The sequence below is a fragment of the Cyanistes caeruleus genome, chromosome 22 (assembly GCF_971803275.1).
Source record: "Cyanistes caeruleus chromosome 22, bCyaCae1.hap1.1, whole genome shotgun sequence".
Taxonomy (NCBI): Eukaryota; Metazoa; Chordata; class Aves; order Passeriformes; family Paridae; genus Cyanistes; species Cyanistes caeruleus.
In genome coordinates, this window is record NC_141722.1 from 4,770,067 (window position 1) to 4,796,652 (window position 26,586).

Here is a 26,586-nt window from a genome sequence, read left to right on the forward strand (position 1 = left end):
ATGTTTCACCGGAAGGCTCTCTGGCCTCCCTCACCATCCCCTCCAAGTGCCTCCCACAGCGTTTCATCGACTCCACTAGGGGTCTGTCCTTATCCACCTCCTCGCTCCCCCCGAGATCTCTGCTCCGGGCTCTCTCCCCATCCCCCCATGCTGTCCCCGGAGGTCTCATCTCACCCTCCCTGGGGTACCCCCCTTTCAATTTCCCCCGAGGGTCTCTCTACTCCTTTCTCCTTCCCCACCCCCGTTTTCCCGGGGATCTTTCTGCCGTTCCTGGGGCTTTCTCTCCCCATTCCCCCTCTCCAATCCCCCTGCTCCGGGCTCTCACCGACCCCTCCCGCTCCCCCCGCGGTCTCTCCGCCCCCCCCATCGCGGAGTCCCTCAGGCCCCGCCCCAGGAGGTAGGTGGGGCCGGCGCGTGCTTCCCGCCCAATCCCCGCGCCCCCTCTCCGTTCCCATGCAGATTTATGCGCATATATTTGTATGCCGATGAGGCGGGGGTGAGGGAGGGAGCGGGTTGTGTTCAAAATGGCGGAGCGGGGCGGGCGCGGCAGCGGTCACGGCAGTCTGGACAAGAGCATCACCCTCCCGCCCGACGAGATCTTCCGCAACCTGGAGAACGCCAAGCGCTTCGCCATAGACATCGGTAACCGGGCGGGGGGTGCTGCGGGGAGGGGGCAGCGGCGGTGGGGAACGGGCGGTGGCTTCGGCCCCGTTGAGGGGACCCGCGGGGGGTCGGCGCGGGCGCGCGCGAGGCACGCTAGGAAGTGGAGTCCTCCGCGACGCGCAGGCCGGCGCTGGTGGACTCGGGCTCACTACGACTCCCGTCGGGCTGTGCGGCGTGGAGGGCGGCGCGGGATTCCACGGGAGTCGTAGTCCCGCCGCCAGGTGCCGCCGCGGCGCGGGCAGGGAGCGGCACTACAGGTCCCGGCGGGCTGCGCGCGGGTAACGGGCCGCGGGGAGCCGGGCGGGGCAGCCTGGCCGGGGCTGCCCTTGGCAGCCAAAGAGGGGGACGTGGGAGAGCCCATGGGGCTCGGCCGGACCGACCGGGGGGCGGCGGGGCTGGGTACATCGGCTCCACCACCTCAGAGCAGCACGGGCCCTGCCCCCGTGCACCAGGCCCGAGTGCGGAGCCCCTCGGCCGCCCCAGGCCGCGGATGCTGCGGCCGCTCCTCCGACTTACGAAACCGGCCTGGAAGAAGCAAAAAGGGCCGGGGCCGGCGTCTGTAGCACTGCCCAGGCAGGGCGGCTGCGGGACTTGGCGTGGGTTGGGGTCTGTCACTGCTGCCTCAGTCACTCCCAAAAACACCCGCTGCCCTATGCATACGCCCCAGTACGTGATATTCCCGATTTCCCACATCCTAAACTGAGGTACAGGGTGACACACGTCAGGGTGACACCTGCGTGCCACAGCCGGGAATTGTGCAGGGACAAGCTGAGCCTGTTCTCAGTTTCTCCGGTGCATGGATTAGCAGTTGTTCTGTGGACACGCACTAAGCCAAAAGTGCCATTTTACGTGCTTTCCTTCCGTTTTACCATCCCGAGATCAGTGAAAGTTTTTAGGATAAAAGCTAGGGAGAAGTAAACCAAGCTATTACTCCTCAGGTGAACACTGCTCTGTGTGGTGGAGACTCAGGGACAATGGGAAGAAAACCTGCACCATAATAGAAAATCTTGTTGTGTCACCAGTTACTTCAGCCCCTCAGGAACTGCTGGTTCCGTGCCTGTGAAAATAACAGCAGGAACCGGCCCTTTGTGCGGGTCAGCTCAGAATTAGAGTCATGGGATTAGTTATAAAACCTAGTTACATGTCTTGGTGTTCTGAATGGATTTAAGTCCTTAAAAACTGGGAGAGGAAGGGGATAATGCACAAAGTGTCATGGCTCTGTGTACTATGGATCTCATGATGAATTCCTGCAGCACCTGTGTCATTGTCAGTGTAAAGAAAATGACATTCCAACATGGGCTTTGTAATCCTCAGTTTGGAGGTGGGAAATTTTTCCATAAAAAGCTGTGCAATCCCTCACCTCTAACCACCAAGCCCTCACCTTTTAGCAGAACAGACCGTGGGTTTTGTTTACCAGAAGCTTTAAAGCACTGGCCGGGACACTGAAATCAGATCCAAGGTCAGGGAAGCTTTATTGCTTTTGTTACTATAAGTGTCTATCTCTGGTCATTCTACATTTACTTAAATTTTCCTGGAGTAAACTGCCCGTTTTTCTCCTACAGGTTGTTAATATTGTCCTAACAAAAATATTTGAGCACTGTGGAAGAGCAGACAGAGCAGTTATGAAGGCAAAGCCACACGCTGTAGGGATTATCTTTCACCTCTGCTGCTTCATTTCATGGTTATTCTTAGGCAGCAGAGTGCAGTGCCACTAAATCTAGCCATTATTTAGGATCTAACATTGCCAGGTTTTTATTTACTTTCAGGACTTTAATGTTAACTCAGTGGTGGATACAGTTACCCTCAGACCTGGAGCACTGTGGTGGAAAACATTCAGTGTAACCCCAGCAATCCACTTTTGCAGGTCAGATACAAAGACAGGGCAAGGGGTTGAATTCTATTTCAAGGGGAGAGTTCAAAGTTTTATTGTCATGAGCAGACTGGAGGCCTGAAGGGGGTGATGAGGCTGCTTCTGCTCAGACTTGCACATTGGTAATATCTCCAACTGCTGTGTGCTTGAGAAACATCATTCTGAGCATTCTTTACCCCAAAGCCAAGACCAATATTGCAAAATAATTACTCAGTACAGAGGGTAATTTTCTAACCAGCCATGAGTTTGCAGACTTGTCCCTAAAAGCAGGGTAAGAAAATTATTTAGGTGTTGCTGCTGAAACACTCTGTGCACGTGGGGGGCATTGCTCAGTGGTGGCAAACCAGCTGAGAAAATTCTGGTACAAATTTGGGAGTACATTAAGTTTCCAAACAAGGTAAATAGCAGCAGTACACGTACTGGCCTGGCTAATTTCCACTGCTCATCCTCATCCCACATCAGTTGGGCACAAACTGAGTTTGTAAAGCTTTTCCCTCCCATGGTGCTCTGTTAATGAGGCCAAGCAGTTCCTCAGAAAAGGTTCTTTATACATCTTCATTAATTCTGTCTGGCTTCAGCTGAGGAGACCTGGAGAACCAAGAGTTGACATAAACATAAGTTCTATTGTTTGCTCTTGAGGTGAGGCATTAATAATAACTTTATTAATATCAGTTATCTCTTTATGAACAGGCGGTTCATTAACCAAGTTGGCTTATTACTCAACTGTACAGCACAAAGTGGCAAGAGTGAGATCCTTTGATCATTCTGGAAAGGTGAGAATTCCATCAGGGATCAGCTGCATGGGATTGACTCACAGGAGTGAGGCTCTGGACTGGGCAGAACAGAAATTGTATCCAAACCCATCTATTAACTTGTTCTATATAAAATTTTTTGCTAAGTCTTTCTATTGTCAGGTACGGTTTGAAATGTTTATTTTCCAGACAGTAAGTGTGATACTTTTGTAAAAAAACGCTGCTCCTGTGCAGACATAACTTTCCTCATGCAGAGGGATTTGCTGCATGTCAGCTGCATGGGAGAATCGATTATCTCAGCTTAAGGCGAATTAAAGCCTGTGAAACTATTCTTCTTTGACATAGCTTGAGGTGTTACGTTTAATGGCATTAACACAGTTTTAAGGGCAAAATAAGCATAAGTATTGATCTTTAGTAGTTCAGTATTTAACCTTGTTTCTGCAAGAATATTCTCTAAGAAACCCTTTTCTCTTTTAAAGGACATAGACAATGAACCTTTGTATGAAATATCTGTTCAGGAGGAGATTACAGCGCGACTTCACTTCATTAAATTTGAAAACACTTATATTGAAACCTGTCTAGATTTCATTAAAGACCATCTTGTCAATACAGAGACAAAAGTCATCAAAGCCACAGGTGGTGGTGCCTATAAATTCAAAGACCTTATTGAGAAGAAACTGGGATTGAAGTAAGTGGAACTGCTTTATCTTCTGTAAAGAATTAATTTACATCTACTCCAAAAGTTTTTACAATTTTCCTGTGCACGCTCAGAGGTAATTAATGTGACAGTCATTTATTGTATAGCTCCTACCTAAACTTCATGCACAGGCTTGCAAAACATAGGGCAGCCCTATGAATTTACAGACTCATAAATTTACTGTTCAAACACCATTATCAAACACCAAATACTAAAAAGCTTGCACTGAAACCTGCCTAGTTTTCATCAAAGGTCGTCTTATCAATACAGGGACAAAAGCCATCAAAGCCACAGATGGTGGTGCCTGTAAATTCACACTGCCTATGCTTTAAGTGTAGAAAAATAGTAATTTATCCTAATATTAAACATCACTGGGGAGAGTTTCAAGGTACCTCTCCTGCTTGATTTGTGTAGGAATGCCTGATTTGTGTAGTGCATTCCTCAATCCTGAGGGCCTGTGCTCATCTTTTACACTGTCTTCGCAAATTACGTATTTCTCCTGATAAGATGGACTCGTTATCTGTTTATTTCACACTGGCCCCCTTTAACACCTTATAGGCTGTTACTAATTATCAATAGATCAAGATAAGGAGGCAGTTTCCCCTCTTATCCCATGTAGTGCACCTGGTTTTGGTTTTTATTTGGTCCTCACATACTCAGTTGGTCCCCAAATCCAAACCAGATCCCCGGTTTCTCCATTGTGGAACACACAAATCATTCTGTAGTGGTTGAGATGAGTTTGTGCCTTGTTCATGTGTTTCCATTAAGCCTCAGGATATTTCCTATAAGAATTTACATAAATCAGTAACAGTATAGAGACCCAGAAGTTCACAGAAGTCAGCATGCGTTAGCTGGCTTATCAGTCATCTTCTCTTTTGCATCACATTCCCAGACTCTGCACTGGGGATACATCCTGTTATGAATCTGCTACTCTTGTGAGAAGTGTCTTCTGTTTTTGCTAATCCCAGTTGTAGGCTCCTCCCAGTCCCTTGAATCGGTCATAAACATGTGCTGAATGCAGTGGGGGCCTTTTGTGCTTTATTAGGAGGCAGGGGAAGAGCAACAGACAGTTATTCCATGTTAAGAAATTGTTTTCTGAGATTAATTTCCAGCTAAGCTTCCTGACCTACTTTATGGCAGGGGTGCACAGACCATGAAAAGAGCAGGGCAGGAAGGAGCAGTGTAAACAAGCAAACAGGATTATTTGTAATGACAACATGATTGAAGTCACTGTGTAACAGAACTCCAGCCTGGGCGGGAAGCACCAGACCAAGTGCAGATGGAAGTTTCATGTTTCCAGGGATCTGGGCTTGTGCCACGTGGTGTGAAAATTCCGGTCTGCAAACTGCTGCTCCAGAAGCAAGCTGCCTTATCAGGAGGGCTGAGACATTTAAGGCTTTTTCCTCCCCCTCAGAGTTGATAAGGAAGATGTAATGACCTGCCTAATTAAGGGGTGCAACTTCGTGCTGAGGAACATCCCCCACGAGGTGTTTGCTTACCAGAAGGATTCTGACACGGAATTCCGGTTCCAGACAAACCACCCCAACATTTTCCCTTATTTGCTGGTGAACATTGGCTCAGGAGTCTCCATAGTGAAGGTGAGAGGTGGCCAAAATGCTTTGTTGGAAATTTGATAAAGGTGATCTGAAACCTCTTACTGGTTCAGATTTGTCCTTGTTTCTTCTTAGATAATGCAAGGTTTGAAAAAAATTTGTGCTTTTGAAAAGTTTATTAATTGCAGAGATATTAATGTTTTTATATTTGCTATTTTTTTAATTACATTTAATTTAATAGTTAGAGAAGTGGTTACACCACCTGATGAAGACAAAGGTTGTCAGATCAAAGTGATTTTTGATGTTTGTGTTGTCACACTGTTGAAGAGACCTTCAACTCTGTTGAAGTTTAACATCTATATTTAGCATTGTTTGCCAAGAGTTAAATACAAAGATTTCCAAAACTGCTTGTGGTGTATGTGCAGTGTGCCCTTCTCTCCTGCCACTTCCACAATGGAAGGATTCCATCTCCACTGAATCCACTGTTCCGAAACCCTGCACACACAGTTAAATCTGTATTAAACATCATAAAACGACTTTCTAAATAAATCTGCCTTGTTTAATTCACAGGTAGAAACAGAAGACAAATTTGAATGGATTGGGGGCAGCTCAATTGGAGGTGGAACCTTCTGGGGTCTTGGAGCTCTGCTCACCAAAACAAAGGTATCAAAGTGTCTCTTTCAAGGGGGCTGGGATTAAATTAAATCCTGAGAGAAAGACTGAAATGGTGGGATATTAGGTAATATGGCTGAGTCCTGGACTTGTGTTCATATTTTTGACACTTCTGAAGTGTCAAAAAAAGAAGCTTTACATGGAAAAAGATACTGGTGGAATATAGGGACAAGAATTGGAAGATGCTTTTTGTGACCAAAAGCAATCCTGCTTTAGGGCTCAGGGACAAGTGACAGAAAAGAGCCTCCTCTAAGTGGCCTGGTAATTTTTTGTCTTTTCAACTTAAAATGCCAGGCCAGCTCCTACAATACTGTCTGCAGAAGAAAGCAGGGAGCACACAATTGCTGCAAGAAGTCTGGAAGCTGAGAGGAGAAATTTTGCCTCATGGTTGGTTCCTTGGTTGCCAACATGAGTTTAAGTCCTGGGCTGATGAACAAGGCCTGACTTAGTCCTGCTCAGTTCAGCCCAGCTCTGACATCCCTGGATTGGATTCCCAAAGGGCCATGTGGGTTAAATGAGCGCCCTAAATGTCAGGAGTGTAGGAAAAGCTACAGCTACATATGCACTAGATAAAATGTCAAAGGGAGGGTACAGTGCTTTTTGTTTGATGCTCCTAAAGAAGAAATCTTAGAACATGAAAGAGCCTGCTCTTAATTCTCTCTTGGTTTTGAAGAAGAAATTCAAGTTAGCAGGGTTATAAATTAAGTACTGGGATAATGGAGCTTGCCTGCAAGTTTCATTTCAGGGACAGGGACACATCCTGCACCAGTTAAGGCACACTGAGACTTTTTTCTCAAACTTCTCTTTTATTGTGCTACAGGAAGACAAAATTCTGTTTCCTCTTAGTTCCTGTGTTTCTGACTTCCAAGATAAGAGATGCCATGAGGCTTCTGACTGTTTCATATGTGCTGACCCACCCTAGTTTTCAAGAGAAATTCAACAAATTATCTGCAGATAAGAAAGAGGTTGACTGTGGTGTTCATCTTTAAAGGAGCTTCACTTAAGATCTGTCTGTTTGATCAGATAGGGACTCTGAATACATCCTTGTAATTAGAAACAGCCTGTCTTTGGCTGGCAGGGTTAATTCAATGACTGGTTTTGGTCAGTAAAGGTGCTGCAGAGCTCTGGCTCAAGTCAGCTGTGGTAACTGTGCTTCTCACCCTCAGAAATTTGATGAGTTGCTGCAACTGGCCTCAAAGGGCCAGCACACCAACGTTGACATGCTGGTGAAGGATGTGTATGGAGGTGCCTACCAGTCCCTGGGGCTCAGTGGGAATCTCATTGCCAGCAGCTTTGGGAAGTCCACCACAGCAGATAAAGGTACTGGGATAAAAAAGATCTATCCAAACATCTCCTCTGGCTCTTGGGAATCAACTTTATAACTGAAAATAATCATCAGCTTCTTTCACGATCTTGTGTTTTGCCTGTACGATATTGATTAGAAATATTATCCAGTACTGCTTTATAAGCAGACATTTAAATTTTCAGTTTGGAATTGCTTAAGCCAAGAGAAAATTAAAAAACAGCTGTCTGGTTAGCCTGGGGTTAATTCATTCCTGTGGGAAATAGATATGGCTTTCTGGGCTCCAGAAAGGCCCTTTGGCAGTGATTTACTACAATTTGCAGTTTATTTGCAATATCTTAATGAAATACTTGCAGTGCATCTCAGGCCAAGAGGGGTGGATGAACCCTCATTGATGGTTCCTAGAGAGAAGAAATGGATTCCTGCCATCCAGGAAGTTGTTTTTTTTTCAAGAAATGTTTCACATAGGGCTAGTGAGGGTTTTTTTGATTTTGTTTTTTTTCCTGATATCTTCAATCAAATCACACTTCTCCTTGTTAGAAGTACATTTTACATGAGGGTTTTCTAGAGGGTAACGCTTTTCTTCTCCACACATAAGGAAATCTGCTCCAACCCTGGATTTTCCTTTCCTCAGCTGCAGATTCAGTTAGAAAAGCATAGTCCACTGGAGCTTCTTCAGTTTGTGTGTAATTTGCTTTATTCTTCCTTCACTTCCAGAGTTTTCCAAAGAAGATATGGCCAAAAGCTTGCTCCACATGATCAGCAATGACATTGGTCAGCTGGCCTGCCTCTATGCCAAACTGCACAACCTGGATAAAATCTATTTTGGAGGGTTCTTTATCCGAGGACACCCCGTCACCATGCGCACAATAACCTACAGCATCAACTTCTTCTCTAAGGTAAGGAAAACACAGGATTCCCTACAGCAAAGTCACATTTTAGGTATTTTTCTAGGCTGTTGAGATACCTTAATAAATGAATTTGCACATGAAGTAAGCTTAGAAGGCTGCTCCTTAGGTAGGTAAGGCAGGGACGTGTTGTGGGAGGGGTGAAATCAATGTGAAATGCCTGGGAGTTGTCTGGCCCTTTTTATCTCTCCCTACCTCCCTCTATCTCTTTTTATTATTATTTTTTGATTGACAGTCTGTCTTGTAGCTCCAAGTAATGAGATTTCACTGTGTTCTTAGATAGTCACCATCATTATTCAATTCCTCTTGCTGATTTGCATCTTTCCACTCCCAGGCCATGCAGTGTGGGGTTGTTCTTCTGAGACAGTTGGCATCAGTGGGGTTTTATTATTAAAGAGAAAATCAAGCCCCAAATCAACCAAACTGAAGTTCTTTGCAGACTCTGAAGCTTTGGAAAATACTGAAGATTTTTGACTAGGAAAAAGGTCCAATCCACAAGCTCGTTAATGGTTGTTACAGGTAGATTAGTCCTGCACTTTGGGAATTTTATAGATGGATGACACCATTTTTTTCTTATCTCAATGCTTCATGCAGGAGACTCCTGTGTGTTGCATTTTCCCCTCTTCATTTCACCGTTATTGTCCCTTTCTGTAAAACTTGCTGAGTTCCAAGAAAGTTATTGCAAAACTGTAGCTTTTGGTTGTTCTACGAGACACTTTGCTAGGGATTCAAATCCAAATCTCCCTGTGAGCTGGAGCTGCTGCTTCCCTGTAGCTTCCCTCATGGAGAGCTGTTCCCACAGTCACTGCAGAATTCCTTGGAAAAGGCCATGTTTCACCTGGCCTAGGAAAGCTGAGGGGCCCTGCTGTGAGGATGGAGGGTTCTTCTCTCCAGCATTCCTGGAATCTGCATTAATAATTGAATTATTTGAATGGGGGGAATGCTTGCCTGTGGGTGATGCACAGTGTCTGTGTGGCATTGAAGAGCAGTGCAATGAAATAAAGATAGTGAGCAGTATCCCAAACGTGTTGCCTGCAGTGGCATATGCTCACCTTGGCAATCACATGACCTTGCCATTTCCAGCCTGTTGAAGCAAGAGGAGTTGAATATTCATGGAATGATGCAGTGGTGTTTTCCAGGGAAGGCCATAGAGCACGCACCACTGGTGCATGGGTGTTTTCCAGCTGTGTGATAACTGGGGAATGATGTGTGTGAGCAGTTCCTTCCTGAGCTGTTCCAGAGGCACCATGAAACTTGATGAATGTGTGAGAATGTAGCACAAATAACTATTACCATCTTCTAGTTGTTTCTATTAAATTAAAGTGTGAAACTAGTGACAAAGAAGTGCCTGTTAGCCCTCAGGGACCATCCAATTGCAATGTTTCATATTGTGGCAGGGAGAGGTTCAGGCATTGTTCCTGAGACATGAAGGCTACCTGGGAGCCATTGGGGCATTTTTAAAAGGAGCTGAACAAGACAGTAAGTACAGCACTGCTCTGTTCTGTATATGCTGTGTTCTGAAATGTCAGTGTACTGTCCAAGTTTCTCTTAAGAGGCTGCATGTAAGCTGTTGCCTAAATAAATCCATTTGGCACTTGTAAACACAGATGCTGGGCTTTGGTTTTATACATTCTGGTAGGGACATCTTAATTTCTCACTGGATTTCCTGCTCACCTTTGAGAAGGCAGTAAGACTGTACTCTTCTCTGCACTTCTGCAAAGAGCAGTCACAGCTCTCAATCCAGCTGGGGAAATGTGGGTTTGGAGAGCTTCTCCCTCTTTAAGAGGCTACTTCTGAATTCCTTTCATGTACTGTGGAAGACCAGCATCTCCAAACTGTGTTTGAGAGTGAAAAGCTTCACCGAGGAGACCCTTCTGTCCAGATACCTTGGATCCAGGGTGCTTTAGTGGAATTCTGCCTGTTTAGTTTTCCTTTTCCCCACTGATGTACTGAGAAGCCAGGCAGTACATTGGTTACAGTGGCACAGCCACAGGCTGCTAATGGTACTTAGCTCAGTAAGTATCAAATACACTTCCAAAAAATGGATGTGAATTCTTTTCCTGCCCATTTGATAGAGATGGGCAAGGAACCAGCTACTGAAGAATTAAAGATATTGCTTCTGCAGCATGTACTGTACATCTGAGCTCATTAAACTTTTCTCAAATAAAGCAAATCTAGAAATAACTTTAGTGTTTCTCTGAAGCTTACATTGTGCTTTGAGAGTTCGGTAACACTATTTTGTTAATAATGGATCTAGATTTAGAAATAAGAAATGCTCAGTGATAGTGCTTTGGAGGCATGCTGATTAATGACAAGGAAATGGGGTTAAAATAATGATTTTAGAATTGAAATTCTCTTGTCTCATTCAGGTTGAAGCTCTTTGGAGCAGGTAATTCACTGAGTGGTTGAAACATATCTTTTGGGGGTTAGAGGGAAAAATTCTGCTTGCTTTTAAAGACAAGGGGAACTGGCTTGTGTAGTGAAGCAACTGCTCAGAGGGATGCTGGCTCTAGACTCACTCACAGGAGTATTCTCAGTTTTATTTTCAGATTATGTGTGTCTGTGTCTTTCTCTTTTCTAGATCCAAACCAGTACAGCTGGGGAGAGAATTATGCTGGGAGTTCTGGGCTTATGAGCACATCCCCGGATGTTTACCCCATGCAGAGAACACGGAGTGGTACAGTATGTGCTGTCTTTTCTAGACCTGTGTGTGTTCTCTTAGCAGTGCTGACCTGGACATAGGTGATTATTCTCCAGCTGGTTGCTTCTTGCCCCTGGGACTTCTGCTTCCCAGAAAAGTGACCAGTCTGGTGTGGTGTTGTCTTATGTCCTGTGTGGTGTTGAATGGAATGTTTCATAAATCAGACTGGCTGAGACTTTTATCTTACTCTCCTTCACCAAAGTGGGGGGAGTGTTTGTTTCTTACCCTTTCTCTGGAGCAGCTGGATTTTGCTGCAGCTGAAATACCTCAGAATTTGGAACTTCATGTTCCACCATCTTTAAACAGCATAAATTTGCTTCCTATGAGAAGACAAATACAAGATTGGACAGAAGAGCACAAGCTCAGTCATCTCTTTCACACTGGATAATTTCTCTCTATAGGGTGGGCATGGATAAAATAATTCACAGAGGGAACTGAATTATTTTTGATGACCTATAATTGTCTGCAAATCTGTCAGTCTTAACTGGCTGGACTTCTGCAGCCCTTGTGCTAATTCAATTCATCATGAATTAATTTCTGAGTGAGTTCTAATCCATCTCTTTCCTTTCTCCCCTAGTTTGACATGCTGGAAATGGACAGATTGGAGAGACCACTTGTTAACCTGCCACTGCTGAAAGACCCCTCCACCTACATCCCAGACACTGTTGACCTCACAGATGATGCCATGGCCAGAAAGTACTGGCTCACCTGCTTTGAGGAGGCACTGGATGGGGTAAGTGTCACAAAACAATCCTGTGTGAGTGACGCAGGTATTTAGAAAAAAAATCTTCTGAGAAGCAGCATGTTTGTCTTGTAAAATATTCCTCCCGTGTCAAAGGCAGAAATGCTCTTCTGTGCTTTTTTTTTTTCGGCTTCTGAAAGGTGTTTTCAAAGCATTTTCCCTTTTCAATGGCACTTGGACCTTTTTGTACAGAGCTGCAAGCAGGACAGTTACACAACCAAAGGCCAGAGATCCTTGGGTTGCTCCTCCTCTGGGAGCAGTCTTGCTGCCTCACAGACACTTTTCCATGGGAAGAGCACAATTGAGCCGGACATAAGTTACTATTTTCTGCACTGAAGCTGATTCAGGCAGTTCACTGGAGTAAACAAAAAGAGAACACAAGGGGTCGATGTGCACCATTACATTTCTGCCTGTTTCTCCTTTAGTGTATGTGCATTGCTATTTTTTTCCTCACCTCTAAGTAGTTAGAATTTGTGCTTAATTTATGACAGTACAATCTAGAAAACAAACTTTAAATCTTTTGAAATGAAAAGAGACATTAAAATTGTTGTTTACTGTTTGGAATGAAGGGAGGCTGGGAGGTGCTGTGTGGGAGGGAGCAGCCAGGCTGCAGGCACAGAACAGGGAGGCAGATGGAGAGGTTGTTGCTCACACTGAACTTCACATCAGTTACAAGGAGGAAGAGATAATTTGGTAACTCCAGTGTTGCCTCATTTCTCTGACAGGTGGCAAAGCGAGCTGCAGCCAGTCAGCCAGACTCTCTAGATGCACAGGAGAGAGCTGAGAAATTCCGGCAGAAATACTGGAATAAGCTCCAGACACTCAGGCAGCAGCCTTTGTAAGTGATTTTATTTTCCGTTTTGCATCATTTGCTTCTTCTGTTGAGCCCACCAAAAGCTAACCAGATTGTGAAGCAGAGCAAGCAAAGCCAAGTAGGCTGAAGGCTCGGGCAAGTTTCTCTGCCAAACATCAGATCCTCTGCACAGAGATTTTGGATTTCATGTGTTGGAGTTGAGCAGAGAAATTCTATCTTGGTAGAAAATATGTTATTAAAAATTTGTACATGGTTATTAAAAATAGCAGCAAGTGAATTCTGAACATTTTCCCCTCCTTGTATTTAAATAATCTTATTGTAGGTTTAAGATTATTGAATCTAAAATAAGAATATACAATAAATAATCTTACTGTAGATTCAATAATCTTATTGTAGAGCCAGGATTTAGCACCTGTGACTTTCAGCTTCAGTGCTCATGTGAGGGGCTGTGACTTACAGAGGAAACAGGGAAAAATTACTTTTTCTGTTTGAAGTAATTGATTCGTTTTTTTCCCCTTCTCACTTTTTAAAGTGCATATGGTACCTTAACAGTCAGAAGTCTCTTGGATACAAGGGAACACTGTTTGAATGAGTTCAATTTTCCAGATCCCTATTCCAAGGTGAGTTCAAGACACTTTTCCAATACTCTGGAACTGTACAAGTGATGGATGGCTCAGAGGGGAGGGATTAGGATTCAGTTCCGGCACTGGTTAATGAGCAGGGGAGGAGAAACAGCACTGGGGAATGGGACATAAACCCCTTCAACTGAACAGACTCCTGGTGAGGATAATGATAACCAAAAATATCACCAGCTTCAGTTGCTTGACAGCCCTGAGAAGCCAGTCTTGGTGCCAGCCCTGCTCCTGAGCAGTGTGTGGTGGCTGTCACCAGACACTGCTCTAATTCATTCCTCTGAGGCTGCTTTTGTCACTTTTGAGGTGCTCAGCACTGGATTGGAGTGGACACAATGCACAACCTCCTGCTCTTAAAAATATTTGTTGCCACTGTGCAGCTATTTTCTCTCTGTGTTTTGTTCTGTGACATGATATGACTGGCGAGAGGACATCCGAGTCAGTATTTCTCTAAAACAACTTTCTGTATGTCCGTTCCTCAGCACTTATTTGTGTGACACATAAATAAAAACAGTGCTAGTGGCTGATCTGACACTTTTTTCCTGACTGTCGACATATTTCTGCAAAAAACAGAGAGAGTTCTCCCTGTCTCTGCACTGTCATGTGGTACCTTTGCTGTGAGAAAGGGCTGAAACACATGTGAGGTGGCTTTTGCTTATGTTTGTTTCCTGTAATACAGCCAAGTTTACTGCCAAGACAAAATTTTGATACCCAGAATCATACTAAATTTTCTGAGAGAACTCACCCTGTAACACTGATCTCACTGGAGACAGAGAAGAAAAAAAAACCTGAGAGCTGCTGAGAATTTGGGATGATGCAAAAAGAACCCAAAAACCAAACAAAACCACCACCCTTCTGATTCTGTGGGACTGCTGTTAGTGATTTCATGAGGTTTATGCATGGTGTTAGTGCTACAAGGTTTTTGTGTGTCCACTCACCCATTCCCCACCCCACCTTGCTCAAGATCCATTTCCCAATCTGCTCAAGATCTATTGCACCTCTAACTTGCTCAGAAAAGTAATTCTTGGGCTATAGATCATATTCTGGCACTCATGACACTTTGTGAGAATCCAGGAAAGTTTCTTCTTGGTCCTAAGCACACTCACAACAGTTATTGGTTAGTCCATGAGAGGCCATGAACACAGAGGAGGTGTTTGAACGTGGCCTTAGACAGCCAAGTCTGGGTAAGAAATGTTGGTCTGTAAATCCAGTGTTTCCTGTCTGTCTCACAGGTAAAGCAGAAAGAAAATGGAATAGCCTTAAAGTGTTTCCAGAGTGTGATTGAGTCCCTGGATTCCCTCGGCTGGGAGGAGAGGCAGTTTGCTCTGGTGAAAGGACTTCTGGCGGGGAATGTCTTTGACTGGGGAGCAAAGGCAGTCTCAGAGTAGGTGTTACATCCTTTAACAGCACACTTTAAGCTACAGAATGTCCAGTTGTGGGTTTTTTTCTAAAAAATAAAGTTCCTCAGTCTCCCCATCAACCTTTGTACAGCACTGTTACACCCTGCAGCTGCTTTAAGTCATTCATTTCATGGTGGTTTGCAGACCCAAAAATGTCTTTTTTGCCCCTAGCCTACTGTCAGCAAATATCTGTACATCGCTGAGGCTGTTTTCTTTCAGCATCAGAACTCTGATTTAATGTCTTCATGAGCCTTTTGTTTTTAACATGATTACAAAATACATTTCTCAGTCCTGGGACCAACAGACACCCCCAGTGTAAGCAGTGCAGTAAAATTGCTGGGCACCAGCTAAAGAAATGTTTGAATTCCACTGATGTAAGATGGAGGTGTTGAACTGCGTGCCATCTGGTTCTCTCCTGTTCCAGTGTTCTGGAGTCTGAGCCACAGTTTGGGTTTGAAGAAGCCAAGTCAAAGCTCCAAGGTAAGGGGAGATCCATGCTGGTGGTTGGAGCTGAATGTTACTGAGGGAGTGGAGTGGGAATGTTTGTGGGGGTTCTGCTGCCCACATGACAAAGAATCATTAGGACTTGTTAGAGTTATCTAAATGCAGACCCAGAGTTTGGGTAGTGCTCCAAAGGAATTAAATCTACAAAGGAATTAAACCTCTCTCTCCTTAAACACCGGTCGCTCACTGTTGTGTCCCTCCCAGGGAACAGTGTCCTGGGGGGGTCCAGCACCCCCAGGCCAGGGCCCAACTCCCACCACTCCAAAGCTTTAGTGTGAAAATTCCACTTCAGGCCTACTCTCATGGAGACATTCCCATAACAGAGAGCTCAGGAACTCTGTGAACCTACACATTTAACATTCCAAACCTGAGCTCAAATGCTTCAATGCTTCAGGAAGTGCAGCATGAACCTCCTGCTTGTACCATGTGCAGAATGACTGCTGATAAGAGTTAGTGGCTGCTGATAAATGCTGACACTGTTCTGTCTGTGCCATAGAACGTCCCTGGTTGGAAGATTCCTACAGCCAGTGGCTGGAGCGACTGAAGGTATGACCCTGGTTGGCCCTAAAGCTGCTAATTAAACACCTTAATCATCAAATCATCTTGGTAATCATGTAGTTTGAACAGACAGCCCAAAAATTCATCATAAAGCAAGGAGTAAAGGAATTAGTCTAAAACATAGTTCCTTCCCTGAATTCCTACTGGAGCCCAGCTGCTCCAGAGCCTCCCCTCCTTATCAGGGCTCTTACTTCCATACACCCAGACCCCTGAATTTAAAAACCTGGGGCCAAAGGTAGTGTTTGAGTTGTTCCTCCACCTGGGTAGCCAACCTAAAACTGGCATTAATGTAGAAGCTTGCTGGAAGTAATGAATTTATCAATTAGTAAAGCTTTTTTTTTTTTTCTTTTTTTTTTCCCCCCATGTGATCTCTTACCATTTAATTAAGATTAATTAAAAAGCTTTTGTGTCTGTGTAAATCTCTCTATTGGAAATGGCAGCCTAAAGGTTGGGGATGAGCAGACTATAGCAAATCCTTACATGCTCCATCCTAAAGCAAAGCACCAGCTAATCTTGTGTAACAGGGATAATTGGGGAGATATAGGCACTGTCCTGACAGTTTTTATTAGGAATTAAGTATTTTTCAGTTCTGCTGATATGAACTGGGGTGAACGAAGTTTCATAACACCAGGCTGAGAACAATGAAGAGGTTAATGGAGGTTAGGCACTATGTTTTCATTTTAGGATGTCACTGCCCCCACAGTCCATCCTGCCCTTTTCTGGCAGAAGGGAATCCTGTTCAGCCAGCACCAGGCTAGTTTAAAACACACCCTCCAAGGTAGGTCCAGCTGGCACCCAGCGTGTTCAGGATCACAGCCTGACTCTGGCCTGGCTTGAGTTGGCATGTGGAGGTTTTATTGCTGCAGTTTGAGAGCCCTCTCTCAAACATAGCACAGCTGTTTTAAACCCCTGTGCAAAGACACCATCAGGGAGCCCCATTCCTCCTGTTTGTCACTGGTGTGTGCTGGGAGTTTGCTGCAATCCAGACCTCAGGTGTTTGAGGGTATAAAATGTGGGGATTTGGAGGAGTAGCTGTGAATAACAAACTTCCCTGTGGTGAGTGGCACTCCATCCTGAATGCATTGGTTTTCTCTTGCAGGAGGGTCCCCCTCATAAATGTGCCTTAATTTTCGCAGATAACAGTGGGATAGACATAATTTTAGGAGTCTTTCCTTTTGTCCGAGAGCTCCTTTCTAGAGGGACAGAGGTGAGTGGCTTTCCTTACGAGTTCCTATGGACTTTTGGTAACTGCTGGAAGGTGTCACTGCCCACCAGCAGGACACTCCTTTGCCAAACTGGAAATAATCCAAGCACCTGAAATGCCAGAGCCTGTGTGACCTCTCCTGGCACCTTCCTTCCAGGTGATTTTGGCCTGTAACTCTGGCCCTGCCCTCAATGACGTCACCTACAGCGAGTCCCTGATCGTGACGGAACGCATCGCAGCCATGGACCCCGTGATTCAGTAAGCACCATGTCTGTTACACCTCCCTGGAGAAAGCAGATCCTGGGCACAACCTGGGTTTGCATTACACTGTTCAGTAGCATCTGTAATCTGCAGCCTCAGCCCAAGGTTCAGAGCGTTTGCTTTCATTGAAGAGATAAACTTTGAAATTGTGTCTTTCTGGCACACCTATAGTTACATGTCTTGTGTTTTCCCTGACAGGCACTCCAGGTGCTCTACCAGGAATTTTCTATGTTAATAGAGAGAAATCCATGTATGTCATACATAACAGTGTCCCCAGGAGAGGATGCAGGGCTGACTGAGTAATCCTTGTGCTCAAGGAAACATTGTGTTTCCTGGTGAAGTCTCTGCAGCAAAGGAAGCCTTTGCAGAAGAGGCTTCAATATTTCTGCTTCTCTGGCTTATTCCCAGATGTGCTAGGCCCTGCTGAAGCAGCTGTTAAATATTTGTCTTTTTAAACAGCTCTGCACTGAGGGATGAGAAGCTGCTGTTGGTTCAGACGGGCTCCAGTTCTCCATGTCTGGATCTGAGGTATGTAGGCAAGGTGCCACTGTGTGGTTTGTGTCCCACAGCTGCAGGATGGCCAAAGGTTTGGCTGTGGAGCATCCCAGCCACCCTTCACACTGGGAATTGCTTCTGCAGTCCCATTAGGACGTGCTTAGTGTGGATTTATAGACCTGTGACACTGCTCAGGTCTTATAGCTTTTGGCCTTTTTTTGTGGCCTTTTGTGTTCAGGACACAGCTGGGTCAGGAGCAGGTTCGGTTATGGCTGATGTCAGATCCTGCAGGTGGCCAAAACCCCCTGGGACTGAAGCCTCATTTCACCTTATTTAACTGATTTCCTTCTGATCAGTTCCATTTGTGTCAAAATCCTAAGCTGGGTCTATTTAAACATTTCAGTTGATCCCCTTGGCTTTCAGGTGCCGCTGTTTGTGGGCACCAGTAACTCCATGCAGAATCCCAGCGGGCAGCTTGGGGCGGCTCTGGGGTGCAGCTGCATGTGGGGCCAAGGTGTGACTGAAATGGGGCCGAGGTGTGGCTGCTCTGACCGTGCTGTGTTGCAGCCGCCTGGACCAGGGCCTGGCCATGCTGGTGCGGGAGCGGCAGACTGACCTGGTGGTCATCGAGGGCATGGGCAGGGCCATCCACACCAACTACTACGCCGTGCTCAGGTGTGAGAGCCTCAAGCTTGCTGTCATCAAGAACTCATGGCTTGCCGACCGCCTCGGGGGCAAAATCTTCAGCGTCATCTTCAAGTACGAAGTGCCCTGTAAATGATGAAGCTGGCACAGCCGATGGACTTGCACTAGTTTTACTTCAACTGTAAAGAATGTATTTTTATTACAACAGGGACAAGAGTTCACAGGAAATTCCGTATTTATATTGTGCTTTTGTGACTTAAAAAGCAACAATATGATTCACTCTATAGTCTACACACTCAAATATATATATGTATATCACTCATTGTTTATTTTGGTAAGTGTTTATTTTAATGCTGCAGTATTTGTGATGAAAAGACTTTATTTTTTTGTTCTGTGAGACATTCATATAGAAATATATTTAAATGTCAATGAAACCTTTTTTATACATCTCTGCCTACTCTGCCAGCAGTGACAGCATTTACCAAATAGCTTCTAACTGCTAAGTGAACCTGATGTTGCATTTTCAGCTGTTAGAGTTGCCTAAATCTCTCCTGTTCTGTGCAGCTCAGCTGATCAAAGGGTTGATCTACTTTCTCACCCCACAAATGTTGCTCAGGCTGTGACTGAGTAAGGGCTGTTGATCTGAGTTAAGGAGCAGCCCTAGTTTCCCAACACTTGTTTATTCCTATTAGCAGGAGGGACACGGGAGGGAGTCCTGCAGGTACACTGAATTCCTTCACAGCAGCTGGAAGCTGAGTCTTACTAAGTTCCCCTCACAGAGAATATGCAGTGATGGAGTCAGGATCACCTGTAACTTCCCAGCCCCCTTGCTTTCTACTGCCTTCAGTTCTCCTGCTGGGACTGACAAGGATCAGTGTCTGTTCCTGCAGTGCAATTACAGCCATTCCCAAGGAACCCAATTTGCTTTTTCCCTCCTTCAGCTGTGCAGTTCATAAATTGAGTGATTTCACCACCAATTTGCCCTAACACTTACATGCCTCAGTCATCCCAGTGCTGAAAAACAGTTTAATGAGGAAAGTGTTTAACATGCAGCTGCGAAACCTGTTCCCCTGAACTTCAGAATTCTTTGAGAGCAGGAGAGTGATACAAAACACCCTACATATCTCCTTGCAGGGGAGCTTGGGCTGTGCTGTGTTTGACTCATCCCCATAATCCCTTCCTGCTCTGGTACTCATGGATTTCCACTGTCGCTCCTCAATTCTTGGACAACAAGAACAAAACATTGTGTCACCTAACAGTGGCCCTTATCCTGTGATGGAAAGGGACAAAGGACAAGCCCTGCCTGTCATTTCTTAGCTCCACTGGTTCCTTGGTGGCAGGGGCTCCCTTTCTGGGGTTTGGGGTGTAGGAAAGGCCTGCTTGGGGTTACACAGCAGCACTGTAAGTTCTGATTCAGGAATTGCCTTCCCAGGGACCAGCACCAGCTCAGGCAGCTGGGTGAGGCTATTTATAGTGCAGTGCTTAAGCTGCTGTTCCTGATTACAACAGACAGATGAGACCTTTATGTTCATGCATCATGACTGTTCCTCACACAGGAATTAGTAGCAGAGGCTTTACATTAACCTGTCCCCAGTCACTTCCTCCTACAGGCTTTCATGGACTTACAGGGTGAACTTCAAACCTAAACATGGATCTACCATCCTGGCCAGCTCAGCCCCAGATTATCAATTTGTCACAGTTCCACTTTACCCCTCATCAATCTAAATTCTTCCAAGCCACTTAATTTCCTTGTGTCTGCAGCTCCACCACCACTCCAGAAGTGCTATGTGTGTATGTAATTAGCAAACTAACACTCTAGGCTAGCAGAAAAACACCTTCCTACACTGAGATACAGCTCCTAAGATGTGGTACAACCCTAACACGGGCCCATTCCTGCAGCAAAACATCCTTAAGCGTTTGCCTTCCCTGATGTCTCCTGGCTTTGTCTGGAGGTTCCTTTTATGCGTAGACGAGTGCAGATTTCTTCTGTGAACACAGAGCAACAAGATTTCTGAAAGAGAAAGGGGGAGAGAAGGCTGTGGGTGGGTTGTTCTGTGAATCTGTATTTTCCAGGGAGGGCTGGAGAGCAGGAGCACCAAAGGCCACACTCAGACACTGGTGCAGTTTCACTCTGTGTGTTTTCCTTGTCTAACAACTAAAGAACAGCGACCACTGAGAATAAACTTGTTGTGGATTTATTTGCTGTCTTCTCTAAAACTCAGGGTAGTGGAATGCAGTTTGGTTGCCTTGGCATTTAAGGAGATGGGGGGAGGAAGGGGTGCTAGGGGGTTATTTTATTTTTATTATATTTATGCTGTTCAGGCTACAGACCCATCCCACAGCCAAGGCTGTGAAATTCTGGCACTTTGAGGAGTAACTGCACAGCTTCCCCTCACCCCTTCCTCACTGTATGGCTTTCCTTAGAGAACCAAGGTCAGTGTGGAAATGCTAGGGCCTGGCTGGTGCAGGAGGGACAGCGGGAGGCAGGACAAGGTGCAGGGCTCACCTTGGCCAAAGGAGGGACACAGGGAGGCAGGATGGAGCTTGGTGCAGGAGCCAGGGCTCACCTTGGTGTGTGCAGCTGTGCGGCGGCTGCTGCTGGAGAGCTCAGCCAGGGCAGCGAGGATACCGAGGGCGAGGCCAATGCCCAGGGTGAGGAAGAGCCCCCCCAGCGCTGGTGGCTCCAGGGGCCCCCAGCGGTCGCGGCTCTGGCGCAGGCAGCTGCTCTCCCACCACTTGTTCCGCAGGTAGTCCAGGTCACCCGATTCACGCAGCTTGAGCACGGCAATGGAGAGAGGCTTGGTCCAGGGGGATGCTGGGCAGTGGGACAGGGAGAGACAGGAGGATGGGAGAGCTCCCAGATATGGTTTAGTTAAACATGGTTAATGGGTGTGGGGTCAGAGGTATCAACTGACCACAACACCCTAGCCAAAGGCTTTTCCTGGCTAACAGTCATCCTGCCCTGACCACAGAGGGATAGTAACACCTGTGAGATAAGGGCAGAGCAAAGGTGCTTTGGGAAAAACAGGAGCAGACTGTCCTCTGCTCATTGCGTTAGGGGATCTGCATTCCTGGGGCCGAGGACACCCTTGGAGATGGAATATTTGTGGACTGGAGTTCAAAGTGAGAACCAGTGAGTGCCATGATTAATTCCCCACAGAGCAGTGACCCTGCCGTGCAGCATTTTCACTCTGGTCACCCTCAACACTGGCATTGGCTCTGGCCTGTTGCTGTACCTCCTCCTGCAGCCCCCTGCCATCCCAGGGAGGAGTGGGGCAGCGGAGGGGCACAGACTCACCCTGGGTGGTGGCAATGCCGAAGCCACGGGCCCCGATGACCTCAGGGGCCCTGATGAGATTACAGTGCCGGGCAGCCGCCAAGTCCTGTGAGATGGACTCGCCAATGAAGGCATAGTTGGAATCCATCACACGCTGCACAGCCTCCTGGTAGGTCTTGACCAGGACGTGCTCCCGCCTCTTCTCCATGTACTCATAGATCATCTGGTGGATGGGGTTCTTGGAGTTCTGCAGCCCAAAAATCCAAGTGTCAAACTCAAGTGTGAGACAACCACCAAATAATTAAAAATCTGCCTGTATGCACAAGGGTTGTAAAATAATTTGGAGAAGGAGAGCACTTATAGCATGTGTGAACTCCTGCAAGCACAGATTGTTGCCAACACTGGGGACGAGCGTCACACAAGCATATAAGTGTCATAGATGGCACCTGCTGCCCCAGCTAAACAAGGGCAGGCCCAGTAGAGATATTTTTAAAGGAGAATACAGAATAAGAGTTCTGTGCCTGCTTTCCTGTGAGAAGAGGTGTGGAAGAAGGGCTGAACAGAACAGTAATTGTATTATTTGAAGTATTACAGTAAAACTGAGAGAGTCAACAGTGATGAGGGTGTTGTAGGGGTTATAAAGTCTCAGCTGTGTGACTCAGGCCCAGCTCAGCAGTCCTATAGCCCCTGTGTATGGGCACCATGAGATTCTCTGCACCTTGAAGTAGTAGAAAGTCGAGGAGCCCTCCAGCGTCCCAAACTCCAGATTCCTTTGCTTGACCAGGTCCTCAAAGGTCTGGATGGGGAGCTGCTCACTGCCAGAGCTCAGCAGGGCCGTGAAGTTGGCGATGTAGGCAGCCAGCAGGGCCAGGGTGAAGAGCCACCAGACCACAGCAATGACCCTCACTGAGAGTGCCTGGGGCCGGGGGCTGGCACCTGCACCACAGGGAACCAAGAACTCACCATAAATCACACAGGAGGGGACATGGGGCCAGAGACACACCAAGAACTGCAGATCTACCAGCCTGAGTTACAGAGACTTCCCTTGAAAGAAAGGCAAACTGCAGACCATGATCTGCAGCTACACAGAGCCTGAACCTGGAAGGCCCCACTGTGCTGGTCTGAGCAGCACCAAGGCTGAAGTGAAGGGCTGGAGCAGCAGCAGTGGCCCAGAGCTCCACAAACTCCTCTGTACAAAGCAGCCATGCCATACTCAGCTGGGAATTGCCCAGAGCAAAGGTTACCCAGAGCAGAAAATATTCTCCAGCCAGATGCAATTACCTGTACAACCCCAGTAGGTCTCACACCTCCCCAAACTGGTTCAGTGCTCCAAGTGTCCCTGCTAAGATACCTTTTCACCCCAGTGTCATGGAAGGAGCTGGGTGCACCATCATTATAAAAACCCCGCTGCTCCCAGAGCTGCTTGGGCGCATCCTCCCAGCTCACCTTGCAGGGCCAGTGCTCCTGCTCCAAACCAGAGGCTGTTCAGAAAGGTGAAGTGGTTCTCTTCATTCTTTGGCTCATTCCATTCACAGGGGCTCAGTCTGTGGGAAAATGACAGGATAAAACCAGACACTGAGAGCGAAAAAATAAAAATAATCCCCATCAAGAAATCTGGTATTCCTCATGAGGAGTTCCCACTCGTAATTCTGGCTTAATCTGACAGGGTTTTAGCTTTCTTAGCCATTGTACTAGAGCTGTACAGGAGGCTCCTCAAAGCAAAAGGCTCTCTGGGACTTTCTAATCTTTTCATAGGTGAGAAAGCCACTGACATGAATACAAACTGTGAAACAAATCTTGTACCTGGCAACAAGAAAGAGGCAGAAGCATGTGAGCAGGTAAGCAAATAAAAGAGCTGTCCAGGTCTCCTTGCTGAAAGGAGACAGGAAGTGGAAGAAAGACATGTCCTGGGAGGCCGTGTCCTTGCGGAGCAAGATCCCAATCCCAGTCTGCAGGAAGGGTGTGGTGAAGGACACCACCTCTTCCCTGGCTGAGGTAACAGTCAGTGGAGCCACTGCAATGTCAGCTTCCTGCCAAGGAGATAAAAACCAATCAGCCACCCAGCCCAGGGAACATTTCTGTCCCTCAAGCAGGTGCTTCCCTGGCTGAGTGGGCAGCTGTTGAAATGGCATCACTTCTCCACATCAACAGCCTTGGGATGTGAGCCCCAAGGAACAAGAGGGGTTTCCCATGGAAATCATTGGAATGGAACTACACCCAGTAGAACCATTCACAGTGAGGTGCTGGTTGGTATCTGGGACTTCTGGTTTCCTTCTGTAGCAGGAGCTAGGCTAGATTTGCTCACCCAGAACAAAAGGCTGTTCCTGTCTGACTCGGACTGAGCTCAGAGAGGCAAAGAGCTTTAACTGAAGTGTTCCCCACAGACAGAACATCAGCCCCAGGGAATGCATCTGATGGGGCGAAATGGGGTGAAATGTGCATTCAAGCATCTCTTGAAGAGTCTGGGCATTGTCATTCTGAATGAAACTAATCTCACCCAGGGGTTAAGCTTAGGCTAAGTTTTGCCAGGGTGTCTGCACAGTCTCACAGGCTACAGAGAAACACTGAGACAGACAAGTGCTGCCCTTCGAGTGCCTGGCTGGTTTCCTGCTGTGGCTTTCTCCTTGTGCCTTATTTCCATCTCTGTAGGCCAAACCCAGCACCAAGTCTTGCTGCCCATCAGTTCTACACTCCAGGCAGGAGAACTCTGAGTTCCTCAGCCCCTGAACAGATCCTAAGGAGGCCTAAGAGCTGCAGGGTGGGTGAGGAACACAAGCTGGCCTTACCCTTCTGAGGATCTCCCCGATCATGCCGGTCCAGTTGCCGCCGGCAGCCACGGCTCCGTACTGGCCATCCCCCACCACCTTGACGCGGTACTGGAAGCGCAACATCCCTGCCAGGGCTCCCAGCAGGTCCATGCAGTATCCCTCCAGATCCGCACCCCGCACCATCACATACGGATCCTCCTGGGAGGGAGGGACATACGCACAGCTGCGGCCTCCCACGGGGCAGAGACACCCAGGGGAATTAAACCTTGGCAAACCTTCCCTCTTATTCCTTATTCCTCTGCACATTAATGCAGGGACATTTCCAGGCTGGGAAGATAGTCCCTGGAGACATGAACCATCACCGGAATAAGTGAACTTACTAAATTCCAGTACCAAAGGAATAAGAGAAAATCCTTTCTCAGCCTAAAAGCCAAATATTTTCATTTTGGCCCATCAAAGCCTCAGGCAAGGGGCACAGGCTGATGGCAGGATAAAAAAATTCACTGCTGCAGCTTCTCCTGAAAGTCCTGCTTGTCTGGAGCACCTGGGGATGCATTTGGGGGATTTTATCGCCTGGTTTTGTCCCTGTGTGACCTTTGCTCCTTCCTCAGGCCAGAAACAACACACAGGGGACTGAGCCCCTCAGGTGTAGCTCAGCAGAGAAGCCTGGCTGCCCCCATCCCAAGCACTGACACAGCGCTGTGCCCCAGGGACAACTTCCAAATTCTCCCTGTGCCCACTACAGACAGCTGGCACCTCTACACTCAAGCCAGCCCCCAAAGCACTGTGAGGAGCAGGGACATTACTGTCAAAGCAGTCCAAAGCACCAGCTGCACACAAATGGATGAGATATAGAAGGCAAAGTGCAGTTCCAGGACTTCCCTGCCACTGTCATGGCCTTACCAGGATCGTTGTGACAGTCAGGGTTGGAAGACCCTCACCTGCTCCCCGGGACTCTGTGCCCTGCAAAGCAGAAATTGAGGAACTGTTGTATTTCAAAATCCCAGGCTGGGCCTCACCTTGGGCTGACCTGGGAAGGATAGGGGTGTGCCCAAGTTAAACCAGCCCCAAACCTGCCCCGTGAGCTGCAGTGACTGCTGCTGTTTCCTAACTAATTAATAAATCACAGCGTTTCACTTCATTGCCTGGTGCCAACAAAAATCACTGCAAATGTTGCCACACATCTTCAGATGGTGTGTACAGCCTTCCCAAGAGACCAATCCGTGCTGCAGACAAAAGAATTAGCAGCCAATTAAGGTCTCGTTAGAGAGCAATTCCAGGAGATACAGAACAGTTGGAAGCCTGAGAGGAGGAGGAGGAAAGGAACACGCGGATTCACCTCTGTGAGTTAAAGATACATCTTCCAATTTTACAGTCACCCAGCTCAAGTGGATTCCTCATCAAAGCCACTTCAGGGCAATTTAAGCTTTTTCTAGTGAAGTATCAGTTTCGATGAGGTTTGTTGGTCTTAAAAGCATCTGCTTATTTTAAACTTACAGGGTTATTTTTCTAGACAAAGAGAGAGGATGTGTATAATGTGTGTGAATAAATAAATAAATAAATATACATATAAATATATATATATATATATATATATATATATATATATATGCAGTACAAAATACGCAAAAGAAACCTCAGTCCTTCCAGGATCCAAATGATCTTGTTTTAATACTCTCTGTGCAATGGAAGGGTTTGAGGGATGAGCTTTGTCTTGGAAGCTGTGATCACAAGTTCCCCAGCTCTGCCAGCCATGAAGACAGGGCTACTGGCAGGTTCTTCCCCAAGGCATGACTGAATTTTGAGCTCTGGACAAAAAATTTCAGTCAAAAAACTCCTCAGAAACAAACAAAAACAGCACAGAGACACAACCAGCCATGAATAATGTACTTAAAATAATACCTCTTCACAAATCAAAGCCTTTAGTTTACTCTGACCACTATTTCTGAATTAAATATGTAAGATCATCTGCCCTATGGTAGCTCTGCACTAATGAACTCAAACATACCTTACTCACAGCATCGTCATTCCTCCCAGCTCCTGGAAAAATACAACAAAATCAGGTTTCTTTGGGGCTTGTATTTACAGCTTCTCATTTCACACTGCACTGAAATAATCAGAATTATCACCCTCAACTCCCAAACTCCCTTTGTTTCCTCCCCCAGGG

At 46.5% G+C, this 26,586-nt stretch overlaps 2 protein-coding genes across 8 annotated transcripts in view; one reads left to right on the forward strand and one right to left on the reverse strand.

The window, feature by feature from the left end:
• Nucleotides 1-20,572, forward strand: PANK4 (pantothenate kinase 4 (inactive)). 7 transcript variants are annotated; one of them, XM_086860537.1, is made up of 20 exons: nt 400-642; nt 2,430-2,527; nt 3,224-3,306; nt 3,765-3,973; nt 5,397-5,580; nt 6,106-6,198; nt 7,374-7,527; nt 8,228-8,409; nt 9,816-9,897; nt 11,000-11,100; nt 11,697-11,852; nt 12,587-12,699; nt 13,208-13,295; nt 14,540-14,691; nt 15,132-15,187; nt 15,708-15,757; nt 16,869-16,976; nt 17,131-17,231; nt 17,694-17,762; nt 18,297-20,572. In XM_086860537.1, exons 5-20 carry the CDS (start codon nt 5,416-5,418, stop codon nt 18,508-18,510), a joined length of 1,884 nt encoding a protein of 627 aa, XP_086716663.1. In that variant the 5' UTR covers nt 400-642; nt 2,430-2,527; nt 3,224-3,306; nt 3,765-3,973; nt 5,397-5,415; the 3' UTR covers nt 18,511-20,572. The 7 variants fall into 7 exon arrangements, with proteins under 7 accessions (XP_023796204.1, XP_086716663.1, XP_086716668.1 ...); XM_086860542.1 differs by lacking the exon at nt 400-642 and adding an exon at nt 835-920; XM_086860539.1 differs by lacking the exon at nt 400-642 and adding an exon at nt 862-941.
• Nucleotides 18,700-26,586, reverse strand: part of LOC111938622 (putative glutamate receptor) — a 12,706-nt gene continuing 4,819 nt past the window's right edge. The window contains exons 4-12 of the mRNA XM_023940438.2: nt 26,428-26,459; nt 25,323-25,382; nt 24,438-24,617; nt 23,455-23,681; nt 23,098-23,195; nt 22,370-22,587; nt 21,673-21,898; nt 20,942-21,189; nt 18,700-20,385 (exon numbers count right to left, since the gene is read on the reverse strand). Coding sequence (XP_023796206.2) covers nt 20,284-20,385; nt 20,942-21,189; nt 21,673-21,898; nt 22,370-22,587; nt 23,098-23,195; nt 23,455-23,681; nt 24,438-24,617; nt 25,323-25,382; nt 26,428-26,459 — 1,391 coding nt within the window. The 3' untranslated portion in view covers nt 18,700-20,283. The remainder of the gene's footprint in view (nt 20,386-20,941; nt 21,190-21,672; nt 21,899-22,369; nt 22,588-23,097; nt 23,196-23,454; nt 23,682-24,437; nt 24,618-25,322; nt 25,383-26,427; nt 26,460-26,586) is intronic.

What these genes read in the sequence shown, in the direction of transcription:
- PANK4 (XM_023940436.2), top strand. Translation starts at nt 525, where the DNA reads ATGGCGGAGCGGGGCGGGCGCGGCAGCGGTCACGGCAGTCTGGACAAG. An exon ending in ACACTCAGGCAGCAGCCTTT is followed by an intron (nt 12,700 to 13,207) that starts GTAAGTGATTTT and finishes CACTTTTTAAAG; the next exon opens with TGCATATGGTACCTTAACAG. An exon ending in TCCTTTCTAGAGGGACAGAG is followed by an intron (nt 16,977 to 17,130) that starts GTGAGTGGCTTT and finishes CCTTCCTTCCAG; the next exon opens with GTGATTTTGGCCTGTAACTC.